Source organism: Pteropus alecto, unplaced genomic scaffold (genome assembly GCF_000325575.1).
Source record: "Pteropus alecto unplaced genomic scaffold, ASM32557v1 scaffold22, whole genome shotgun sequence".
NCBI lineage: Eukaryota > Metazoa > Chordata > Mammalia > Chiroptera > Pteropodidae > Pteropus > Pteropus alecto.
The window spans coordinates 2,960,600-2,985,127 of record NW_006434839.1 but is presented as its reverse complement, the minus strand read 5'-3'; the positions used below and the strand labels follow the sequence as shown (position 1 = coordinate 2,985,127).

General features: G+C 42.2%; 2 protein-coding genes across 2 annotated transcripts in view; both read right to left on the bottom strand.

Annotated features, from left to right (window-relative positions):
• KIAA1549 (KIAA1549 ortholog) overlaps window positions 1–14,776 on the bottom strand; it is a 119,734-nt gene extending 104,958 nt beyond the window's left edge. Inside the window, exons 1-4 of the mRNA XM_015588296.2 lie at window positions 14,737–14,776; window positions 13,161–13,311; window positions 12,937–13,028; window positions 684–824 (exon numbers count right to left, since the gene is read on the bottom strand). Of these exons, the coding sequence (XP_015443782.1) occupies window positions 684–824; window positions 12,937–13,028; window positions 13,161–13,311; window positions 14,737–14,776 (424 nt within the window). The remainder of the gene's footprint in view (window positions 1–683; window positions 825–12,936; window positions 13,029–13,160; window positions 13,312–14,736) is intronic.
• Window positions 14,777–18,364: 3,588 nt separating this feature from the next.
• Window positions 18,365–24,528, bottom strand: part of ZC3HAV1L (zinc finger CCCH-type containing, antiviral 1 like) — a 6,954-nt gene continuing 790 nt past the window's right edge. Inside the window, exons 2-4 of the mRNA XM_025045849.1 lie at window positions 23,609–23,744; window positions 21,635–21,893; window positions 18,365–20,434 (exon numbers count right to left, since the gene is read on the bottom strand). Of these exons, the coding sequence (XP_024901617.1) occupies window positions 20,298–20,434; window positions 21,635–21,893; window positions 23,609–23,744 (532 nt within the window). The 3' untranslated portion in view covers window positions 18,365–20,297. The remainder of the gene's footprint in view (window positions 20,435–21,634; window positions 21,894–23,608; window positions 23,745–24,528) is intronic.

The window sequence follows — 24,528 nt, the reverse complement described above, 5'->3', positions numbered from 1 at the left end:
GGCGGGGCGCAGGGCTCGGGGGCGCCGGCGCCGGGCCCGGGCCGCGTCCTCTCCCAGGACCCGCCTCCCAGGAGGGGGCGCCGAGGGACGCGGGAGGCCTGGGCCCCGCCGCCTGGTGGCCTCGCGGGTTCCACCAGTGGGCGCCTGGACGCAGGGAGCGAGGTCCGTCAGGAGGGGTCAGAGCGGGAAACCCGGCCAGCCCGAGCGCCGCGGGCCTCTAGCTCCTCCTCTCGCGCCCGCCTTCGCTCAGCTCGATTGTGCGCGGGCAGCAGGTGTGAGCGGGGCGCCTGCGTTTGCAGGACAGACGGCCTTCGGGGCGGCAGAGGGCACAAAGCAGAGGAAAGGCTCCCCAAGGGCCCCGCAGGCAGTAGAGGGAGCGAGGAAAGCGCGCACGCGGCTCGACCCCTTTCCTCCCTCCTGTCCCGGTGATTGGGAAACCAACGACCGGACGCTCCGGGTCTCTCACGCACACCCCGCACGTAGTAGGCCTACAGAGGACGCCTGTTGAACCAAATTGAAGCAGAGCTAAAGAGAACCGCGCTCGTCCAGGCCCTGTTAGGGAAAGTGTCGCTTTGGGATGGTGGAGAGAACGTCAGAGGGTTGGCGTTTGGTGGTTAGACTTCCCCCGCGAAATGAGGAAAGCGAAGAAGGGAGTTAACATTTGTCAAGGACCGGCTACGTACCAGACAGAAAACTCTGAAGACGCTGGCGACTTAAAAGTCTTGGAAGATGGAATTGCCCATTTCGAATCTTTGCATCCTGTTGGAGCGCTTGCACCAGGCAGGTGTGGCCTGGGAGCACTACCTTATTGCCCCGGAAGCTATCTATGATGGACAGTGAAGATTGTGAACCATCAACACTGACAGAAGCACCTGGTCGTGCTCCCTTCTGGTTCTCCTACCGAGCCCAGCCTTGCATCTTCAACGCACCCAGGCTTCTAGCCCGGTGGTGAGATAGGAAAGTCAGTGATAGCCCCTTCTCAGAATAAGGCCTCCCTGTTGGTTTTAAGGAAGATAATTGAGAATAAAGGTTAAAGATAGCCTTTGTCGATGCTTTTAATTTGTACTTTATCATGCCTCCCCATCAGAACGGCCCCTGTTCTTAGCAATTGATCTCTCCCATCCTCCTCCACGCCATAAAAGAAAGGCTTTGCAGACCTTGCCTCCAGCTCATAAACTCCGGATGAGTACTGATGTGCAGATGCTGAGGCTGTCCCAGAATGTCCGGTCCCTGGATAGGATGGCTCTAGATCAGGGACCTCTTATTCACACTTTTCTTCATTCTCTGAACTCATTGTGTAGAAATTTCATTTGAGCACAAACTGCTGCCTTGGAGTGATTCTTAAATTGTCTTGTCCTGTTATGTTATTTTTTTATGAATTTATGCTTTACCTCTCCAAACAAATTAACGTGAAGTTTGTCATCTGGCTTAGGATTTCCCATGGCACCAGTAAACTCTCATTATACATTTGGTGATTTGAACCACAGCATCCACTTGCCCAGTGAAGATCTTCAACCTTTCAGATTTGGCCTCACCCTTCAGTAAGCTCCCACCTACATGAGAATCCAGGGTGTCAGAGAAAGGAGGCTCCCTCTCAATTCAAGAAAAATTAAATGTTTGCCCAGCCAGTAAGAAGGGATTGGTATCAGTCAGAAATTAAAATCGCAACTTTGAGATAACAGAAATGACTCGAGATAACCAACTTTCTAAGGAAAGTAAGATCCCCAGAGTCCCATCATCTCTGAGCTCTGAAGGCATAAACTAAGTATTACTTCTGTTAGGATTTCGAGCATTCTGCCTCAGGGTCTAGGAAAATGTCTCCCAGGGCTCTGACAGTCCGGCTGGTAAGTCGTGTGACTTGGAGTCCAAGACAGACTGAGTGGTACAAGGTAGGGGCGTGTGCACGTGTGTGCACTGCGTGTGCATGTGCATGCCCCCACATGTATAAGCGCACACACCTACATACATTCATCTGATATGAGAAGGGATTAAGACAAGACCTTAGGGCATTCATATTAGCAAACACTTCCAAGCACCTGCTATGACCTATTAGTTGGAGGATGGGGGATGTAGAAGAAGACATAAAGGAAGCAATTTTAGAGATTATCTCATCTAGTTCCCATTCTATAGATGAGGAAACAAGCCAAAAAGTTTAGTTCATTTACCTCAGGTTCAACCTCCATCTCTTGTTTTCCGGTTAAACCAAACAACCCCTAGGAGATAGGGGAGAATTAGCCTGGGTCTCCAAAAAGTATACAGTCTGGTTTAAGGAGGAGAGATAGGTCAGTCCCCCCTCAGCTTTCGAGGGCCCCACTCTGGGCTTCTTCCAACTGCACCTGTCTCCAAAAGACAAGGAATCTTAGGGGCCAAAAGAATACCCTACCAGGAGTTCACTTCCCCCATGCTTGGGGACCCAGGACCCCAGAAGTCCCTGCCCACTCAGCCCCAATCTCATTTCCAGTGCCTGGGCGGCCTCTCTCTCCCAAAAGGTGGGCCAACAGCTGGTGAGTCAGGTCCCAAGGTATGGCCAAGGAGTGTTTGTCTGCAGAGGATCGGTGAACTTGGACATGCAGGTGAGGGATGGGGGGGATCAGCACACGAAGCCTATAGGAGTGAAGCAAAGAACGAGGTGTGGGAGGAGAATATGAAACAGGGCCCATATTCATGTGGCAACTCAGCTGCCACATACTCCAAGGAGTCAAAATTCTGCTTTTGAACCTGGCCTACCAGGTTCTTATGAAGGTATATTTGCCACGGGAGGAGAACAGGCATATGTTATTTAATAGTATGCTTGCTTACCATGGACCTTTCTGATGTTTTGATGTATGGTGTGTGAGCCTCAATTTGTACTTCTGACCAGGGCCCCTCAATTCTTCGGGGTGGGCCTGGATAGGAATGGGAGGGAAGACTGACAAACTGGATAGTTAGAGGCCAGATGGAAGGTAATGGGGAGCGAGAACGAGAGCCCTGGGCTAAGGAACAGAACGGCTGAGTTCTGAGCTCTGCTCTGTCACATAAACGTTTGTCATCTTGGACACAAAGCTTTTCTTTATCTCCGACCTCAATCTTTTTTATCTGATGATGGGCTTGATTATGCCTACCTTGCCTAGCTGGGAGTCGATTTGAGGATTACACAAAATAAGGTAAATAAATGTCCATAAAGTTCATTTATTAACTTCAAGAAATACTTCCTGGACACTTACTATGTGCCGGTCACTGCTATGGGCACTGGGGATAAAACAGCAAACAAAACAAAGGCCTCTCCTTGCGGAGCTTACATTCTAGTGAGAAGAGATGGGCAATAAATAAATAAGTGAATATTCAGCTGATGACAGCTATATATGTCACTCTACTACGATGAAAGTGAGCCATGGGGATATCTTGGGGGAGAGAGCTCCAGACAGAAGCAGCAACTGTGCAAAGTGAAGAAGCTGGAACAGAGTAAACATTTAAATAAAGATTTACTGAGCGCCTACTGCGTAAGGGCCCCAGCAAGCAGTACGCTGAGTGATAAGCAAGATTCATTCCCTATCGTTTTTTTTAAAGAGCTGACAATCTTACAGGAAAATGTAAGTTTTAAAATATAACTATATTGCATAGTAGAATGTGATAAATGTGAGAAAGAAGTTACAAAAGGTTTGAAGAAGGACGAAATCATATTGGATAGGAGGGATCAAGGAAAGCTTCATTCATGGTGGAGTTACAAATGAGTTGGGCCTTATGGGCTTCTTAGAGGATGAGGAGGATTCGGACAGCTAACCAAGATAGGACAGGTACTCCAGGTGGAAGAGACGGTGTGAACAAGGACATAAAGACAAGAAAGCATGGGATTTATCTAGCTAGAGTACTGGATCAGTGGCAGCAATGAGTCACAACTCTGGCTGCGTATTAAAATCATCTGGACTCCAAAAAAAACAACACAAAAAATACCCCCAGGTCATACCTCAGACCTATTAAATCTAAATCTCTATAGACAGGCTTGGGTGATCACAGCTTTTCAAAGCTCCCCAGTATTCTGATACGAAGTCGGGAGTAAAGACTGCTGGGAAACAATAAGTACATTCCCCAGAGAGCAGAGTAGTGGTTGCCAGGGACCAGGGGTGGAGGGAATGGGGAGATGTTGGTCAAAGGATACAGACTCTCAAATCCGAGATGAGTAAGCTCTAGGGGTCTAAGGCACAGCACGGTGACTATAGTTAACAATACTGTATGGTATACTTGAAAATTGCTATGAGAGTAGAGCTTTAAAGTCCTCAGCATAACAACAACTATAAAATGGAAATTACGTGAGCTGAAGGAGGTGTTCAGGAACCTTATTGTGGTAAACATTTCATAATATATATATATATGTATCAAATGATCACATTGTACACTTTAAACTTACAGGGTCATATGTCAATTATATCTCAATCGAGCTAGGAAAAAAAAGAGTAAGAAAAACTGAGCTATAAGTTTGAGTCGAACTTTCTAGTAAAAATGATAAGACAGAAGTGGAGAAGAGAGAAAAGGGAAGTTGGGGTCAAACCAGGACTCGAATATCTGGGTAAAGGTCAGGATTTAATTTTGTAGGCAATGGAGTATCATTAACGATTTTTTTTTTTCAGATATTATTAGAACTAAGCCCAAGAAAGATTACTCTATTAACAATATATAAGGTAATTTGGAGAGAAAAAAGACTGCAAGTATAGAGCCCAATTAGGATAAGATCTTAACAGTATGTGCCTGAAATATCAAGAATCATAACATTTTTCACCATCAAACAGACAGAACTTTTAAAAAATTGATTATATCCATTTGTGCTGGAGTGTGGGGAAATAGCCACTCTCAGGGTCTACTGGTGGAGGTGTAAATTGGAATAGCCATTTTGGAAGACAATTTGGCCTTATCTACGGAAATTTAAAATCCGTTCACCATCTGGTACAGAAAGTTCCACTTCAAAATAAATATGTGCTTATGCTTTTCTTTCTTTTCTTTCCTCTTTTTCTTTTCTTTCTTTCTTTTCTTTTTTTTTTTTTTTAAAGTCAGGCTTAATTCAGGCAAGTAAAATCAGTCAGGTAATTCAATCAGATCAAATTCTCCTTTTCAAAAGTGTACAGTTCAATGAGTTTTGATAAATGTATGATGTCTTGTAATCACCGCCACACTCAAAATAAAGAACATTTGCCCTAAAAAGTTCCCCTGTGCCAGCTTACAGTCTATCCCCTGCTCCTACCCCACTGATGTGACTTGTTTCTAGGAACCACTGATGTGACTTGTTTCTATAGCTTTGTCTTTCCTAGTATTTCATGTAAATGGAATCATACAGTTTATAGCCCTTTGTGTCTGATTTCTTTTACTTAGCATAAGGTCTTGGAGATACATCCAAGTTGTCGAATGTATCAGTAACCTTCTCTTTTCTATTGCTAACTAGTATTCCATCGAATGCATATACCACAATTTGTTTATCCACTGGGAAGAGAAATAGTATTTGGACAGAGGATGGAGAGTAAATTCATGAAGAGGAATATTCACTTTTCTGAAGAAGAATGTTCACTTTTTGCTCTGATTAGACTAATATTACATCTGATTAGAATAATATTACATCTGATTAGTACGACTGATACCATTTGAATTTTTAACACAAGCATGGACTAAATTGTTTTTCAATAAAACCTATATGTGTGAATGGAAATTAGAAAACGGATGAGACATATTCTGGATGTTAAATCAACGGGTGAAATATCAAGAGGGAAGCGAATAAAAGATGGTTCCGAGGTTTTGAGGACATATGCAAGGCTAGATAAAAGGAAGTCAGTTGGAGAGGCTGGATTAGGGGGAAAGAAGCCTTTCGTGCTGAGTGTGTTGGCTGTGAGGAGCTGAGCAAGCAGCAGGGAGCTAAGTGAATGCAAGCAGTGGGTGGTGGAGGTAAGCCTCAGGCTTGGGAGATGAGGCAGGGCTAAAAATACAGACACGCACACTTATTAGCTTAAGCTGTGAGAATAAATGACTGCCTGGGAAGAAAGGAGAGAAGGAAAAGAAGGTTGAGGACAGGCCCTTGACCAAGGCCTTCTTTTTGGAAAAGCTGAAGAGGAATCAGTGAAATTAGGGTAGAGAATAACCCAGAGAAAGCTGAGAACGAGGGACCTAGGATGTCACCAAAGGCCCAGGCGGGAAGTTTCAGAAGGGAATGGTCGATGCCGGGAACAATAAAGACTGAGAAAAATCTCTCTGGACTTGATATGTGGTCATTAGAAAGAGACTCGACTTTCTGTTAAAAATGGGGACAGTGAGGAGGGGCAAATAATACCAGTAAAAGAACGAGCTGGTTGGGAAGTCATGGAGGCTACAGAGAATGGTGTACAGCAGGGTCGAGATATGTGTTAGGATAGATAAGACCGAACATCTCTGTAGAGAGAAAAGAAGGTATCCTTAGAAATGAGAGAAGAACATGCAAGGAACGGATAATAGGTAGAGTAAATGCTCAGAGCTAAGAGCGGATGGGATCGAGAGCAACACGTACTTCTTTTGAAAAGGCAGAGCCAGAAACCTATTGTCCCATATCGAGAGAGCGGCTTGATAAAATGGCAGTACAGTCCCGAGAGGGAATGTTATGCTTCTTTTACAGCAACTGTGAAAAAAACATGGGACGTGTTTGGGTTATAACATTAAACGGGGGGAAAAAACTAAATATAAAATGGTTTACGAGCTGATATAAAACAATAAGCATGACTGAAAAAAATCACGCGCTACTTAAAATCGTTGTATTGAGATCATTATGAGCATTCTGTCCTTCGATATTGTTATCTTGGTCTTTTCAATAAAAAATGTTTAGAAGGCAATGTCTTCCTCCAAGAGCAGAGACAAAGGACAGATGGCGATGGGTCGAGATGAGCCTTAGGTTGTCTCTAAAATGATTTCTCCCTCTCCGGCACCGAAAGTCTGAGTGTTAAACGGCAGGATTTGAAGTATAACTACGAAAGTCCGAGAAAGGAAAAGATCGCCCTGAGCTGCAAAACTAGGGAAGGTTTCACAAGCCACGTGGGGCTCAGGCTGGGCTTTGAGCAGTTGGAGCGGGGGCCGCATTTGTTAAAGGGAGGAAAAGGAAGCGGAGGGATTGCAGAGAAAAGCGAGGCGGAAGGCGGGGCAGAGGCAAGATGGAAACTGCAAAGGTGAGAAGGTAGAAGTGAACGGCACGTGAGCACAGAACGGGGCCACTTGGCCCACGGGAGGAAAAGCGATGTAGAAGGAATCTGGGGACGAATTTGAAAATAGGTAGGTTACGGTCAGATCGTAGCAAGCCAAGAGTTTCGACTTGCCATGATCTACTCTAAATAATGACCTTAACTTAACTCAGTCCCTAGGGAAGACCTCCCGCTTAGCAAAGGGGAAGCAGTGGAGGGAGAGACATCCTCAAAGTGCCAACGACCACAGATGCCATGCGTAAAACCAGGACCCTTGTCTTGGATGGAATGCCCTGGAGATGTCTGTCCCTCTTGCACAATTTGGTAGCAATACTAGCAAGCGAGACCGTTTCCGAGGCAGGTTCCAGGCCTCGCCCCTCTGCCGCAATTTTCTTCACCTCTTTTCCTCAACTCCGCACCCCCAACACACAAGCTGCCACAGATCAACTGGCTCAATCCCCTGCCCACACCCTCCATGGTCATTTTCCTCAAACCCACGGGCAGCTCTCTGGAAGTATGCCCAAATCCCACAGTCGATGCACTGCAACAGTTGGTGAGAGCTGTTTTTAGAATCACCCTCCTTCTCTGGCATTCGACTAACTCCAACTCACATCTGACAGTGTTCTAAAACTCATCGACTCCGGCTCACATTCAGAATAATAATGATAGGAGTCTAGTTCAGTTCCTTGTTCTTCCATCTTGCCATGCCTTGGGATCGATGACATGAAGAAAGCCAAACTCACACTAACTATATCTCTGTCCTAATGTCTCAGCTTCTCTAGGACGCTCCGTCCTCACTCAGACCCCTAGATGGACACCCTTCCCAGAGAGACCTCTGCTCTTGAGCCTTCTGTGGGCAGCGCATCACCACTCCAGGAAGCCTTCCCTGACCTCCCCGAGCTGAGTTGGTCGCCCTTCCTCTGTGTTCCCATAAGTCCCTGTGATGCCTCTGTCACTGCGCTGACCACATGGAATAAATCTTCACGTGTCTGTAAGTCCTTCAATGCAGAAATCTCCTCGTTTTCACCTCATTATTCCCTGGTGTTTGGCAGGTCATAGGGCTCAGGCGATGCTTGTTGAATGAATAAATGAAAGTACAAGGGCTCAGGCGATGCTTGTTGAATGAATAAATGAAAGTACAAGAACTAAGCTCCACGCCAGTCTCTTTCCTCACTTCACCCCTCTCCGATCCCCAATTAACAATTAACCTAATTCATTAATTAGGCTAATTTAGCAAATTAACCTAAAGGGAGCATACGTTTGTCCGCCATTATTTGGTACCAGGGCCAAAAAAGATGTGGCATCTACTTACCTATTTTTACACTGACAGAGTAACTTCTCAGACTTCAAAGTATGTTAAGAAATGCTGGATTCCTTTGCTGTATACCATGAAACACCACCTGAAGATGGCTTAAAAATATAAAAGGTCACTTCAGACATGACATTGGTTTGGCCTTGCAGAGTTTGGTGAGCCATCATAACTGGCATCAGAAAATGTTTATTAAATTTAGTGAATGAAAGCTCTTCATAGAAATAGAGGAAGGACACAGTCTCTGCCCTTTAGGAAATGACACTCTCGAAACAATAAAATATGCTGACAAAATTTGAATTTTATAGGCTCTGGATGAAAATTGTGAGAAGCTGAACGATAAAATTATCTGCCCACAAACAGCTCTGTGTGGAACTCACCCACCATTTAAAAGAGTGAATGAAGAAATTTCTAGACCAGGGTTGCCCAAAAGAAATTCCTGTGATGATGGATCTGTTCTATAGATCTTTAGATATTGTCCAATGAAGTAGCCACTAGCCACAAATGGCTATGATCATGTGAAGTGTGGCTAGTGCAACCTGATGAGCTGAATTTTTAATGTTACTTAATTTTAATTAATTTAAGGTCAAATAGCCACATGTGGCTAGTGGCCACCATATTGGACAGCACAGTCCCAGACCATGGGGAAAAAAAGTATAATGTCTGCCAAGTGGTAAACTAAGTATAGACACTGCCAATTTACAACCCGCTCTTCAGATCTGATCATAAATCCTGGACTTGGTCCATGATAAGCACTGATAGCTATGGCAAAAGTAACTTTCTGTACCTGAGTTTCCTCACCACCCTCACCCTGTGTCCCTCTAACCTTCTGAGACTCAATCTGAAATTCAAGATTTGCGTGTGAGGGATTGTCTGTCTCAGACCCAGGTCAGAATCAAACTCAGCCACCACCACCCATGACCACGGAAGAAGTCTGAGGGAGTCGTATGTGCAGTACAGATGAGCCATCGGATGAATTTTTTTAAAAAAGACATCTGCAGATAGAACATCTATAGTAAAAATACTTCATAAAAACAAAACTTCGAAAGCTCTCTATCACCCTGCAAACAAAATCCATCGCTCGGCATGCCCTGCAAAGTTCTCAGACTCCGGCAGAGAGGATCAGCCATTGGGATCACCCTTTCACATGCTACCCCGGGGCTTCTTCACTGTGCCTTGCCCATCTCCTGCCCTTCACCTGATGGACTCCTCACCCCAGCCATCCCTGACTGCCACGTCCCCATCTAAATAAGTCACTCCTGTTAGTCTCTTCTTCCCTGGCACTGAATATTTGAAACCGTATATTTAATTTGTGTTTGGTTCCACGTCTATGTACGCCATGAAGACAGAGACCATTATTTTCTTGTTTAAAGAGGGGTGTTTACACGATGCAATGGTTAATTGCTCGAACACTTGGGCCAAGACGGTCTGTATTTGTGTCACAGGTCCACCACTTATTCGCCCCTCTGTGACTCAGTGTCCTCATCCATGAAATGGAGCAACAATAATAGTAACTATCTTGTGGAGTTTTATGAAGATTAAATGAGCTGGTATACATACACCACTTAGAAAAGAGCCTAGCTTATAGCAAGTTCTGCATTAATGTCAGCTATTATTATCCTTTGCCACTATCTGGTCAATGCCTGGTATAGTATCTGGCACATAGTAGGTTCTCAGTAAATACTTAATGAATGAATGATTGAATTTCCATTAGGCTACTTACTATAGCAATGTTCTGATCTTCTTTCCAATCATTTTTGCCATCTTAAAGCAATGACAATAATCTCTCTAAAAAGACTGTAAATAATGATGACAGTGAACAATTAATTTATAGTCGATGTGATGTTGACTTTTTCTTTGAACATAGCCACCAAATTAATGAGGTATCTATCTGCTTCTAGCTTTCTGAGTCTTTTAAATATCATACAAATGCCTTTGCTGTGTCTATAAAGTAATCTTCCGATGTTCACTATTCATTTGGTTGACACGATGTAACATATTCAGAATTCTCTTTGTGATCTGCTAGTCTTGTGTTTGGAGATAAGTGTTCTACTTAGACACGGTTTGGTTGAGAACACAGGGTTTAGAGGAAGACAGACCAGACTTCGAATACTGTTTTACCACCTAATAACCATGAAATTTTGGGCATGATTTTTCTGAGCTTTGGTGTCCTCACCTAAAAATGGAAATGTTAATACCTACTTCATAAGAGAATCAGGACAGTCACTCAGTATTGTAACTGGCATCTAACTATATACAATGATAGCTACTATTGCTCAATTCTTTGCTGAAATTTTATTTAAGAATTTTGTAACTATGTTCAAAAATGAAATTGGCTTCTAACAGAATTTTCAAAGAAATTTTCCTTTTCAGTGTTAAGACTAGCACCTACTGAACTCTCAAGAATTAATTTGAGATCATGCCATAATTCTCGTTTTCTAAAAAGAACTTTAATTTTTTTATTGTACATTGTAGAAAAAGTAGAATATATAAAGAAGCAAAGTTATGAATATTAAAATTATCTGTAATCTCATCACCCCCAAAGAAGCACTGTTAACATTTGTCTGTATGTTCTTCCAGACAGTTTGAATGCATAAATGCACACATACACACACTTACAATACTGGCAGAAAATGGATCTGAATGTACCTAAAATTTTTTGTTTTATTCGACATCTTTTTACCTTAATAAAATATTTCCAACATCCCATTTTTAATGATGGCACTGTATTCCAAGATATGAACCTATCAAAAGTTAAAAGTATATAGGTGGTTCCCAATATGTTACTATTATAAGCATGCTGCATCAAACATGGTGCTACATATCCTTATTAGCCCTCAGTCCATGCTCGACCTTTATCCATTATGCTGTTTGCCCCAGGAAGCTGAACTTTGCAAGAATGCATCACTGAGCTTCCTCCCTCTCTGGCTTCCTGTGGGTTTAACTAATGGGGGTGTGAGGGTGCCAGCAAGAAATCTAATAATGGGAAAAGGAGACAAGAGTATTTACTTGCCCAGCTCCCTCCCTGAAGCACTACGACTTGGCTGTGCCCTTGAACACAAGACCTTGATCCCATCTGGTAGAGGGTCTCTCTACGGCTCTTCTGGGTTCCTCCCCTTGTGCCTTCATGTTTAGGCTGATCTGCTGTCCCCATCACTGCTAGTGCAAGCACCCCGCCATTCTTTGGTTTCCCTTAACCCTGCCACGCCTTTATCAATAGTCCTTCATTAAACTCTCCACTTAGCCAGTTTAAATGCGCCACCTGCTTCTTGCCAGGATCCTAGCAAATATGAACAACTTGGTAGGTAAATGTCTCTACACATCTTTTATTATTATCACGTGATAAATTTCTGAAGCTGGAATCATGCTCTTGATCAAAGAGCACGTGTATTTTTAAGACGTTTTATTGCCAACTTGTCTTCTAACATAGCTTCCTCCAGCAGTGCATGAGAGCTAGCCTTCAGGCTCCCTGTCCAGCTAGATATTTCTTTTGAATTTGAGGGTTAGCTTATTTTCTTTTAATTCTAGGAAATGCCCCTCTATTACAACCCTGATTAAGTACCCTTGCTAGTCTGGTACTTCCTCAGAAATTCCTACTCGAAAAGAATGCAGTCTTTCTAAAAATAGAGCTCTACATACTTTTAACAAAATATATAACAAAAAGCATATATATAATGTATCTACCCATTTAGAAAAACAAACAAACTCACGGGAAGGCTAAAACAGCATTATCATTGCTCACAAATCTGTAGGTCAACTGGGCAGTTCTTTTGGTCTTGGATGGACTCGCTCACCGTCACCTGCAGGTTCAATCCCATCACTTCTGCTGCTTTCTATCAATCAAAACAAATCACGTGGCCTGGCCAGATTCAAGCGATGGGAGGAGCTACGAAGTCCCACAGCAAGGACATGGAGAGAGGGAGGGGTAGAGTGTTGGCCACTTTTACAACCAATCTGCCATTATAGGTGCCATATACAGTACGGGCACAATAAATGCTGTATATTACTATTATAGATAGCCAGCAACACAGCCAGAGCCAAGGGACCACCGGTATTCTGCCCAGCACTAGATCCAGGTGGATGACTAGTGCTATACCCTGCCCATGAAAGGCTGAATGTGTTTAAAATACTGTATTAACCATGATTTTTAGTTTCCATATTTGAGATTTTGACATCTGGGGCCTTGCAGCCGAGAGAGGGACTGCCCCTCCGAGGGTTAGAGGATTCCCACCTCCTGCTTTATTTGCTCCATCACCCCATCACCCCAGAGCTAGGCATCAGACAGCGCGAGGCAGCCCCTGCACCCAGGAGCCCGGTGTGGTTATTCAAACCAAGCAGCCCTACACCTTGACCTACTCGCCCATTCCCATTTCTCTCTCCCTTCCTCCTTCTCCTTCTCCCTCTCTCCATTCCATCGCCTTCTCACTCTTATTCCTTTTCCTCCACCTCCATCTGCCTGTGACTGACCGTGGTCGTGGCTCTGTATGGTCTGTCTTGCCCCCTCCTCTTGGGAACTGTAATATACTGTCCTTTCTCCTGGTCTGTTGGCTTTGGCATACCTGCACAAAAACAAAATCTACATTTTAAAACAAATACTGCTTGCCTCGTATGCAGGAACTGTAGCCGGGCTGTCTGATCCATGGCAGATTCAAGACTGCCAGGAAAAACCACAGACAGGAGTTAACCGGTACCCACGGGTCTGGACGAAAGTCTTCAGCAGAGTCGGGAATGAAGCCGAGGATCCAGAATCAGTGCTGTGCTGCATCAAGAGAGATCGCGTGGGTTTAGTTGTGAGGCAGTCGAATTGACTCCGGCTACTTGCTTCCTTCTCACCGGAAACTTCTTAAAATTGGGTGTAGAGACAACATAGAGCCAAAAAACGAGGAGAGGGTTGACAGGTGAGCGAAGGTGTGAATAGATAGTTCTTAGCATGTTGGGAGTGAGAATCAAAGATAATCCAGAGGGTTGGGATAAAGGAGAGGAATAAAGACGGTCAGCCTCTCGCTCTATACAATACATTAGAGAGCTATGTCTATATGTATGTTTTTATGTCATATATAACATGTTATATATGTCGTCGTATATGTTACATATGTATATGTTTATATATTATATATATTTAGATAGATAGATACATAGATATTCCTAACTCTTCAAATAGATCATTTACATTGTTAGTACTCAAAAAATGCATTCAGAACACGGTTCCACCAATGACAAACACTTTTAATGCACTTATGTATTTGTTTATAGATCAATAGCTGCTTGACGGGAGGCCACAGGACAGAAAAAGGATTTAGCTACTCTGCCCTTCATCCAAGTCCTTCCTGAACTAGGTTCTCAAGGCTGGTCTGGGTCCCTCCAGCTGGCAGCCAGAAACCCTAACTTTGCAGTATCCTGGTTTACCTCTACTGTCAACGTGTTGGCAGTGCTTACCACATCTTGGCTGAAGCGATGAAAGTATACCAACATCGGAAATTCTACAGCATCCTTAAAGGGAACTGCCTCCCTTCCCGCGGGAGGCCGCTTCTCTGAGCTTCTTCCTGGTTGATGGTATATAGTTAACAATATTTATCGTCCTTGCTCATTGACAATAGGCTCGGCCATGTGACCTGCCACACCTCCCATCCCCCATGTAGGATTATACATCCCCGTCCTGTCATATATGGGGTTAGCCACATGATCTGCTTTGACCCGTGCAATAAGAGTAGACCTGGTAGGAGCCAGCTTGTGGTTCCTCCCTGCCAGGACACCAGCACTGATCTGGATGGGGGCTGCTCTGTCAACCTGGGTCCCAAAGTGTAAAGGGCATGGAACAAAATTGAAACTGACCATGATAAACACAGGTGAAAAGCAAATCTTTGTTGCTATGTCATGAGATTTGGTGGATGTTTACCGTTGCAGCATAACCTAACTTATCTTAATAATATATCTTCACGCTGTGTACGAGGCCTGATTTTTGAGTTGGAGCAGTCTGGACATTCACTGGACTCTCTTCGAAGGAAGAAGATGGTGGGTTGTGCCGCCAGAGTTGTCCGCACTCTACCCTAGTCTCCATCACCCAGATGACAACAGAGTAACCTGCCCCTGGAGCCAGCAATCTGCTGTCACTGTGCCTTGTTCTCCAGTGCAGGAACTATCTCAGCCAGCTAGGTGAGTGATGAGGAGCCCAGGAATGTAGCCACTTGGCTAAATATCTAACTCCTTCCTATCCCGCCTGACAGGCTAGGTGTGAGAAATGGGGTTAAAGTGGGTACATGGGCTTACGGCTAGCGATGCAGGGACTAAAAGAAGCCAAGCTAGACATCGTTCCAGAAAGCAAGACTCAGATGTCAGGATCCCCAACACCTGGGGAGACCAGAGGAAGAAGCATGAACATATGGAGCTGAGAGAGCAAACAAAGAAAATGCTTTCTGGAACATCTGCCTGTGTTTTCTGGCTTGGTTTTAAGGACCTGGACAAGAATACGAGCCAAAGAAAGGTTTACCGGAGGCACTTCCAAGTTTTCCTTGGCCAAATTCTTCAAAATTTGAAAGCAGGTAGAGCCAAGTCAGGTTAGCAGACACTTCATTGAACTAAGAGCCTGCCATGTGTAGGAGAGGATGGCAGTTTCACAATATTCCTTTCTGAATGAAAGAAAAAATTATCTGGGAGATAAACATCTGAGAGTGAGCACCTATGAGGCACCATGAGAATAAAATTTTATACACTTGTAAGATGAATGAATGGATGATCATTGGTTCACAGGAAGAACTGACTACGCAAATGTAAAGCTAAAAGGAAAGCTCAGTAAAGATGAGACAGAAATGGCACATAACTTAATCACCTGGCTGCATAGATTAAAATATCACCTTGAACATGTAATTAAGTAGCAATGAATACCAACATATTTTTCTAAATATCTGCCCCGAAGAACTCCTTAAGGAAACAAAAGGCATTCTGTCTCTTTCATCGGAATGTGCCTAAAACACATGCCGTTGAAAGTGTAGTGACAGAGGCAATTTCCATACTAATGACAAGTATAAATGGTACAGCCACTCTCGAAGACAATTTTGAAATACTTTTTGAGGGTTCAAAATATTCATATCTCTGAAACAGTATTTCCAAATCTAGAAATCTATTCTAATAACCAAAAATGCAGACAAGATTTATGTCCTAAAATGTAGCAAACAATAGATATACAACATAGGACGATTAAATGATACATAAAAAAACATAATACGGCTATCAAATATAATTATGAATGCTTTCAATTATATGTAGGAAAATACTTACTAAATAATATAAATCCAAAACAGCATAATGTGAAATTGTATTTATCGTATACCCTCAATATTTAAGAATATATGCATTAAAAACCCTGAAAAAATATCCTAAAGTATTTAACAGTTATGATGGGAGATTATTACTACCTTCTTAATGTAGTCTTGTATTCTCCAAAATTTCCACAATGATATATTATTATATTTTCCAAAAAAATTTTTTGGGAAAAAATATTCCTAAATAATGCCAGGATATAGTACTACAGTAATTATTTTTAAAATAATAATGACTGTGAGGTGATGGATGTGCTGACTAACCTTACTGTGGTAATCATTACACAATGTATATATATATTAAATCATCAACTTGTATATCTTAAAATTCCGCAATGTTATGTCAATTATATCTCAATAAAGCTGAAAAAAAAAATAAAAATCATGACATTACAAATCAATTTTAAACAATGCAAAACAGCACTCAGAAAAAAATTTGTACTCTGAACTTATAAGCAATAAAAACAAAAAATTACTACATACACACATAAACTATAAATGAATTTTATTTATAAATGCATAGATGTATACACTTATAATAAAAGTTACCAATTAGGGGAAAAATACATTAAAAGAATAGAATGCCATAATCAAGTAGAGTTTACTCAGAATTTAAGGCTGTTTTAATGTAGTAAAAACCATTAATATACTCATATTAGATTAAAATAAAAATTCTGTGATTATATCAAAAGATACCAATCTACCAAAAGCTTCTAACAAAGAATAGATGTCACTTCCCTTATTAAATAGAGAACCTTTGTTTAAAGCTAACAATTAACTTCATATTTAATGAAGAAATATCAAAAAATATCTTTTTATCACAATTTTATTTAACACAAAAGAAAATAGAAATACATAAGGAAAAAGAAATATTTTTGCAGCTATGATTTCATATTAAGAAAAAACAAGTGGGCCTTTCAACACTGTTAGAACAAAAGCAATTCACTAAAATACAAATATTTTTAAAATAACATTCTAATGATAGAAATTCCCATACTGAGTAGCAATACAGATGTATTTATCCAAGAAAGAATTAATGCATTAAGAGCTAGATAAGACCTAAACAAAAACAAAAACAAGTTATAATTATAAAGAAATCAAGAAACATCAATAATGAAAAGAGTTAATTACTTGATGGGAAGAATTAGTCCCACGAACATAAGTCTCTTAAAATGTTCATTTTAGATCTAAGGAATTCAAATTAAAGCATTAAAAAGAATTTTATCTTATATTACACATTCCTTAGGGGAAAAAAGATTGTTTTGAATATAAAAAAATATATATGTAGGAAGAAAAAAGAACAATGAAGACCAATACGATACTGATTCAATGCATTCAAATGCAGAGTTTAATTTGCTACATGGCCAAAAAAAAAAAATTATCAAGTGTTAGAATTACCAAGAAGAATAAATAATGTATTTGCTCAAAGCTAGGAAATGCAAACACAAAGCATCACAATGTAATGTAATAAGTGCTATGCTAGAACTTTGAGAATGCTCTTGGGGTCTTGGGAAACACTCTTGGGAAAGGTTAAATCGGCATTTTAAAGAATCTAATTTTGCCAGGTTTTGAGGCAGATGGAAGGAAGAAAGAGTGACAGTTAGAAGGAGCATCGTTTACAAACACAGAGTCACAAGATAAAATGGCACGTTCCAAAATTTGCAAGTAGGTCAGTACACACGATTAAAAGTTGATATTTAAAAATTAGAAAATTTCTCAGAAAAATCTGGATTTCTGGCTTCTTTTGTCCAATTGAACAACATGACAAACTGGGCCCACATTCCCACATGGCAACAAGAGGCAGTTGGCCCTTTTAGAGGGGACAATTTACCACAGCACCTCTTCTTTTCTCGCGTTCCTGTTACGTCCAGCTCACTTCATCCATTGACTCACCTTTCTGGTCCCTGTGGCCATCTGAGTTTATGACTCTCACCCTACATGATGGGGCCAATGAAGGTTATGGCAGCAAAAAGCAAATGATTAGGTCTGGATTTCAAAAGATCAATTAGACAGCAAGATGGAAGACAGAGGGAGAGAAGGTAGGTGAAGCGATCAATGAAATCCACAAAACCCTATTTATATTAAAAATTAAAATGGAGCTACTATCATTAAAGGAGAGTCACCTGGCATCTCCCACAAAAACACTCGTAAGGCATGAAAACCACCAAGTTCTGCATCTATGGAATAAATGCAAGAGGAGATGAGGGTTTGAAATAAGGCAGGATGTAGGGAATGGGAAAAAATGGGCAGAGAAGGATAACTATTTGAGAGATTTTTCGGAAAAAATCTCCAACACTAGGTAACCGATTTGACATGGGGAACAAGGAGAAAGAAGAGTATAAGACAATTTGCAGGTTTTGGGCTTAAGTCATTAGGTGGTGACATTCCAAAATAAACAAAAGGAAGAAAAAGTCTAGAAAAATGTTCATCATTCAGTTTAGGTTGACTTTGTGGAGCATTGAGATGCGTAGCTTCATCTCACAAGCTCCAATAAATTGCCAAAGAAAACCTATCTCAAAGTCTAACATGATACGCTCTAACAGATGATCATCAGACAAAAAGAAGAGAGACAGGCATGATTACATAAAATATTTTTACAGAATGAATACCAGCAGAACTAAGATTAAAATACAGTAATATAGAACTGAATTAAATATTGAAACAAAGACTACAGAGGATCAATAACTTCATATATATAAAAGCATAACTATAAGGTATATAAAAAGAACACAATAATATAAAAGGCTACCAAGTCTGGTAATGTAAAGGATACATATTAATACATTACGTTATAAATTTTTCTGTTTCCATTAAGGACTTAAGATGGCTTACAACAAAAATATACATAGTAAAAGGACAAAATGTAAATAATAATAATAATAAATGAAACAATATTTTTTTTAAAAAAAATTAGCACCAAGAGAAATCAGAAGCAGGAAAAAAGAAACAAAATATGCAGGATGTTAAGGGCTTTCAGAAATACTGTTGATGACAACCAAGGTGAAAATATTAACATAAGTTCATGACTTTTATTGTCCATTAGGCAAAAACACAGCAAGTTCTCCCTTTGCAAAGGACGTTCTTTGCACATCTTCCTCAACAGAAAAGATAGCATTTCATGAAAAAAAAATTTTAAAGAAATTTAGCTTTATGAAAAACTCACTACCTTATCCTTCCTTATTTCTCAAATGTTATATTATTGCAAGACAGTTAAATATTTTTTAAAAACCCTTTACACACTGACATTTGGGGATATTACTACAGCAAACACAGAAAAGAGTTACATAAAAGCTGCTTCTCGGTGGTACTCTTTGATGAAAACAAAGACCCAAACCTCTAAGAAAAACAGGGGGTGGGTGGGGGAAGAAAAAAAGGAGAAAGAGGAAAGCCAGTATGAAATGGGCAAGGTATAGACATCTCTGATGGTCCATCCTATCCATAAAAGAATGGATATAACTTCGAGGAATGGATGAACTACGCATCCTTCAAACCACAGCAACTGGGCTTTAGTAAAAGTTTGGTAAGAGATGGAGAGTAAACAGAGTGAGGTAGAAATGTCTGGTTAGCACCCTAAAATTTTATTGTTGGCTGAGGATGGATCCCCGGGACTTGGATACTGTATGAGCACAGTATGGTTGACATCCTTTTATATAAAACTTAAGGAGCCTAATGAAAAGCCATCCCACATCAGCACAGAGGAGGTAATGACATGGGCCAGGAACTCAAGGGCATGTACAGAATGCACAAAATAAAGACATACGGAAAGCAGACACACAGAAAAATATTCACTTGCACATAAATTTAAGGAAATGCAAATCAGAACACAGCATCATTTAGCAACTATAAGCTAAGCAAAAGACTAACTTTAAAAATTTGATATTGTGTGGATTTTAAGAAAAGTTATATTCAAAAATGGGTTAGAAAGAATCAACATGTCCCAGAATAAGGGAAACAGTTAAGTAAACTATGATATATTAGTGTACCTGTGCATAATAATGAGTATGTGTGATAAACGTGAACAAATACGGAAAGATGCTTATGGAATATTAGGTGAAAAAAGAAAAAAAGAATATAAAGTCTACGTACTCTGTGAATACCATAGTGTAAAACGTGTATGTGAGCGTATAGAAAAACACGTGGCTGGGTCACAGAGCAAGTCCCCAGAAACCTGCCTCTTGAGGCTCTCCGGCCCATCAGCCTGGGGATAGCGCGCAGGGGCTGCAGGCAGAAGCTGCCATCCGCAGGATTTGCCCTGCACTGACCTGTCTGCCCCCAGGTTTTACCCTTTCTCTGCTCAACGTGCAAACTCCTTCCCAACCACCCATGCCCAATTTTATCCTCTCATATCTCCTTTTCTGTCTTCTTTAATCTCACGACACCTTGTGAGGTAGGTATTATTATGGCCATTCTTGAGAAACAATTAAATGAATAAATGGTTAAGAATCGAAGCTCAACAGAAGCTTTGTTTTCAGACCTTCCAACTGGACGAGCTTCTGACTTCACCGGCATCCTTTACGGTTTACCTGCGCATGGCTTCTTGGCCGACTGGGCAGGGACAGAAGCCAGAGGACAAGCTTCTGCAGCCCCAGCTGCGCGTCCCCCTTGTTTCTCAAGGCCCTGTGAATGCTCAGCAGAAGCAGCTGAATTATCTAAAAAGAAGAAAAAGATGAGGTTTCCTAAGACTCCTTTTATCACTTTCAACTTCATTTTTTGTTGGGAGCATCGGTCCAGGTGATCAGCTCTCAAGACGAAACTCCCAACACGCTGGATTTCGAGAGTCCGTGTCTTCTGGATTTAAATTATATTAAACACACACACACACACACACACACACACTCAGCAAGCAGAAAGAAACTATTTCATGGTTAAGAGAGACCCGTTAAACAAGACCAGACGAAGATAATGACAGGCCCCATAGAGAGCGGCAGGCCCTGCCACCATTCGGGGTTCCCTAGATAGTCTGTGACACTGGTACACGCAGAGACCTTTCTACCCTCGTACTACCCGCTCACAAAGTTGCCCACTCCCATCCCAACATAAGAAAACTGCATAGTAAAAGCTTAGAGACCCCAACTATGGTGATTTGGTTTCCTGAACCCACCACCCACCGAAACTGATTTTCGGCTACAGGCAAATCTAGTAGAATAAGTAACTTAGATGCACTATAATGAAAAGAATACCAAACCACCCTTTACAGACCTTAAAAAGTGACAGACTATGCAGCGATATGGGAAGATAGTTATGATGTTGTATAAAGAGAAAATTTAAGATACTAAACTAACACATACTTTGATGACAACTGGACAGGTATTTCTATGGTAACAAAACTGAAGGGCCTGCAATTAAATGGTAACAATTACTATGGATTAGAGTAGAATCATATGTAATTTTTATTTCTGCTGTCTCCTATTCAAATTTTTCTGTAATTTCCTAACAATTAAAAAAGAAAAAAAACTTCAATTCGATTTAATAAAAGAAAGCCATCCCTATATTATCCTTACCCTCACTGGTTTTTCCTAACGAAGCTGTTAAGATTGGTCTACCTACTTCCTGACCCCCAACTTACCAAGGAGCTTCTCTTGGGCTTTTCAAACACCTGGGCAGGTGCTGTCAGCTGGCAGTGTTGAAAATAAACTCCATTCCCCCATCCTTTGGTTAGAATCACAGTTCTGTATCATAAAATGTTGACTGTCCTAAGTTTCCCCAAGGACAAAGCACTTAACACACTCAAAAGTGTTTTCTCCTTTGACTCACTTTCAGGTCAAAACTGCCATGTTGATAGTGCTTTGTCTATCGGAGAAAACACTTTTGAGTGTGTTAAGTGCTTTGTCTATGCCTGATAGTCTCACCTTTATTTTCAAGCATCTTGTGCAGCTTCGTGTGCCTGTAGGCAGAGATTATCTGAAAATTAACGACACTGGGGATATTCAGTCCTTGGTCCTGCAGCAGCTTCAGGGATGTCTCGTGAATGAGCTGATGGGACCGTTTGCATCTCTGAAGCCTGCACTCTCCCCTGACAAAGGACTTGCACACGTGAAACTTGTTGCACTTGTCCTTGAGGTTGCAATAACCATACAGCGCTTCGCCTTTGTTGTAGAGTAAGCAGACCTGTGGAGAAATGAGGCAACGCTGAAAACACCGGTTTTCACTGTATCTTTTCAGCCAATAAACTGACAGCTTCTCTAAATGGCAACTTCTGGTCACCAGCGGCTTTTAAAATCGTTGGGCGGATGGGTAGTGTTACAGTACCCCCACCCAGATCTACCTCAGCTGTCACTAATACACAGTTGCCCCTGACTTTGGCCATCAGTGGACCTGTCCTCCTCTCCCAAAGGCTGCAGCCAATGAGTGAATCCCATGCAGGTACTAAAGGCTGACCCCTTGCCTCAGGCTAGACCAATTCTTCAGTATAACTTCTGCTCGAGAGCCCCACCACGAATGAAGTCAAGGCTAGACTTTGCCCTGCTTGTAGCTTTTCCTTCCTTGTAACCTGCTTCCATCTCTGATACCTTATGGAGTTTTCGCAAGGAGCCCTCCGAGAAATCACATGTACCTATGTCCTCACATCAGGCTCTGCCTCCAGGGATCCCGCCTAGACAGGTAGTGTGAACAGATAATTCTTCATTCTGACAAGGGCATTTTTTAGGGAGCACTATTAATAATTACATCGGGACAACTAATGTAAACTGGGTTTGCCCCAGGCAGCAAGAACCGCCTGATGGGGAACTTCATAATGATGGGTCAGGCTGTCAATCCGGACACCACTAACTGATCTTAATCTCACACACAAAAAAAGATGACTAGACACTGTGCACCTCCTGGCAACATGGTTGGAACGCATCTGGCTCATGACATACCAAACCTGGCTTCAAAACTTGAAAAAATGAGAAAGGAGATGGATGCCAAGGAGAAGTATCTTGGCTCCTAAGGCTGACTCCAGTACTGCCTTCTGGGTACAAATTCTGCCTTGACAAGTCTGTACCCAGAGGCTCCAGCTCGTACCTCCAGCTGTATGACTTCCTCCTCTTCTAGAATCTGCAATACCTTGGAGTTTAGATGGGACCACAGTCATGAACTACCCATGAACTACGCTTGGGGGTGTCTGTGATAGAATCATTGTGCCAGATTAGCAAACTCTACTTTTAACTGGTGGCCTCTCGTAAAATATTCTTTTGGAATTCCAACTATTTTATTTAAAAAAATTCTTTGTGTCTAGCTAAACAGATACAAACGTACTAATTTTGCCATTATAGTAGCAATTAAATTTAATATCTAAAGCCCCCAAAAAAGTAAATGGAGGAGGGGAATACTTGTAACAAATGTGACCAAAAAAGGAATCTGTATCATTAAAGACATCTTATAAATGAACAAGAAAAGACAAATGCCTCACCAGAAAAATAGGCAAAAGCATAAAGAGGCAATTTACAAAACACAGGCTTCATAGTCAGACCTAAATTCAAATATGCCATTTACTATGTGACCTTGGGCAAGTTTTTAATCTGACTCAGTTTCCTCACCTGTAAAATGGGGGCAGGTTATTAATAAGCTAATGTATATAAATTGCTAAGTATGCAGTTAGCACTCAGAAAAACAGTAGTCATTATTATTATTTCTATCCCACACAGGTCCATCTCTCCCTGTGTATCAGACAAAGTCCAGTAAAAGCAGAGATTCCAGAAAAGGTCAGCACGGTACCATAACTCCCTTCCCCACCCCAGCCCCAATACACCTCGGGCTGTCCCATGTAAGCAGACTTGATGTTCTCCTCTTGGTGATTTCTTTCACCAGGCAGACAATGTGAGGGTGACATCTTGGTGACTTACCTCTGGTAAAAGGCAGGGGTCGTTCTGTAAGAGCAGAATCCGAAGCTGGGCCTCATTGAGGCCAAAAAGCCCTTGGTTTTTCAGGACTTGGATGTTGACAGGTGTGTGGATGTCGTGGGAAAGGGTACAGGTAGACCTGGAACACAAAGTCCTACATCAGAGGCTCAGACGAAGAAGGGGCCAGTCTGTCAAAGTCCTTGCCTAGGGCGGCTTTGAACTTGCCTGTGAACTTCAACAATTTGCCATGAACTCACTCATGAGATACTACAGCCTCATCAGCTCTGATAATAAGAAAGCTGAGTTGAAGCGACTCCCCTCCCAGGGTCGTTTTCATTTTAAATGAAGATAATTTAAAATCAAGGGGACCCCCCTCCCGCAGTCCCCTGCCTTGTCAGAGCGTGCCCACCTGGTCTGGAGGTGACTGCACTTGGCTTCTCCACACCTAATAGCTGCGCGCCCCCCACAGTCTACCATCGTTTAAAAGGAAGTGTGCCCCCACCCGCGTTTGGGGAGCCTGTGTAAACCAAGGAAGACTGCGGTCAGGAGGCAGCTTCAGACGCCCTCTCCCAAATCGTCCCCCATCAATCAGACTGGGTCGGGCTTTCTAAACCCAGAGGGCACAGACTGGCTGCTGTGCATCTTTGCATGGGAAGAGGCATTCTCTGCGTAAACGGTGCATGGATGGCGACAGGATCCGCGAATGCCCCTCAAAGGAACCCCAAAGTCCCGATCCCGATTCGTCCCGGCCGTGTCTGTCCCCCGTGGAGGGTCCGGAGGCCGGGGGCTGCAGTTTGGCGACCTCCCGCCTCACTCTGCGCAGGAGCGGGCAGCGAGCGCGGGGAGGCCTCTCCGAAGCACCCCGCGGCGCCCCCTCCCGAGGCTTCCCTTCCGCCCTCTCCGAGGGGGCGCCGGCCCCCTGG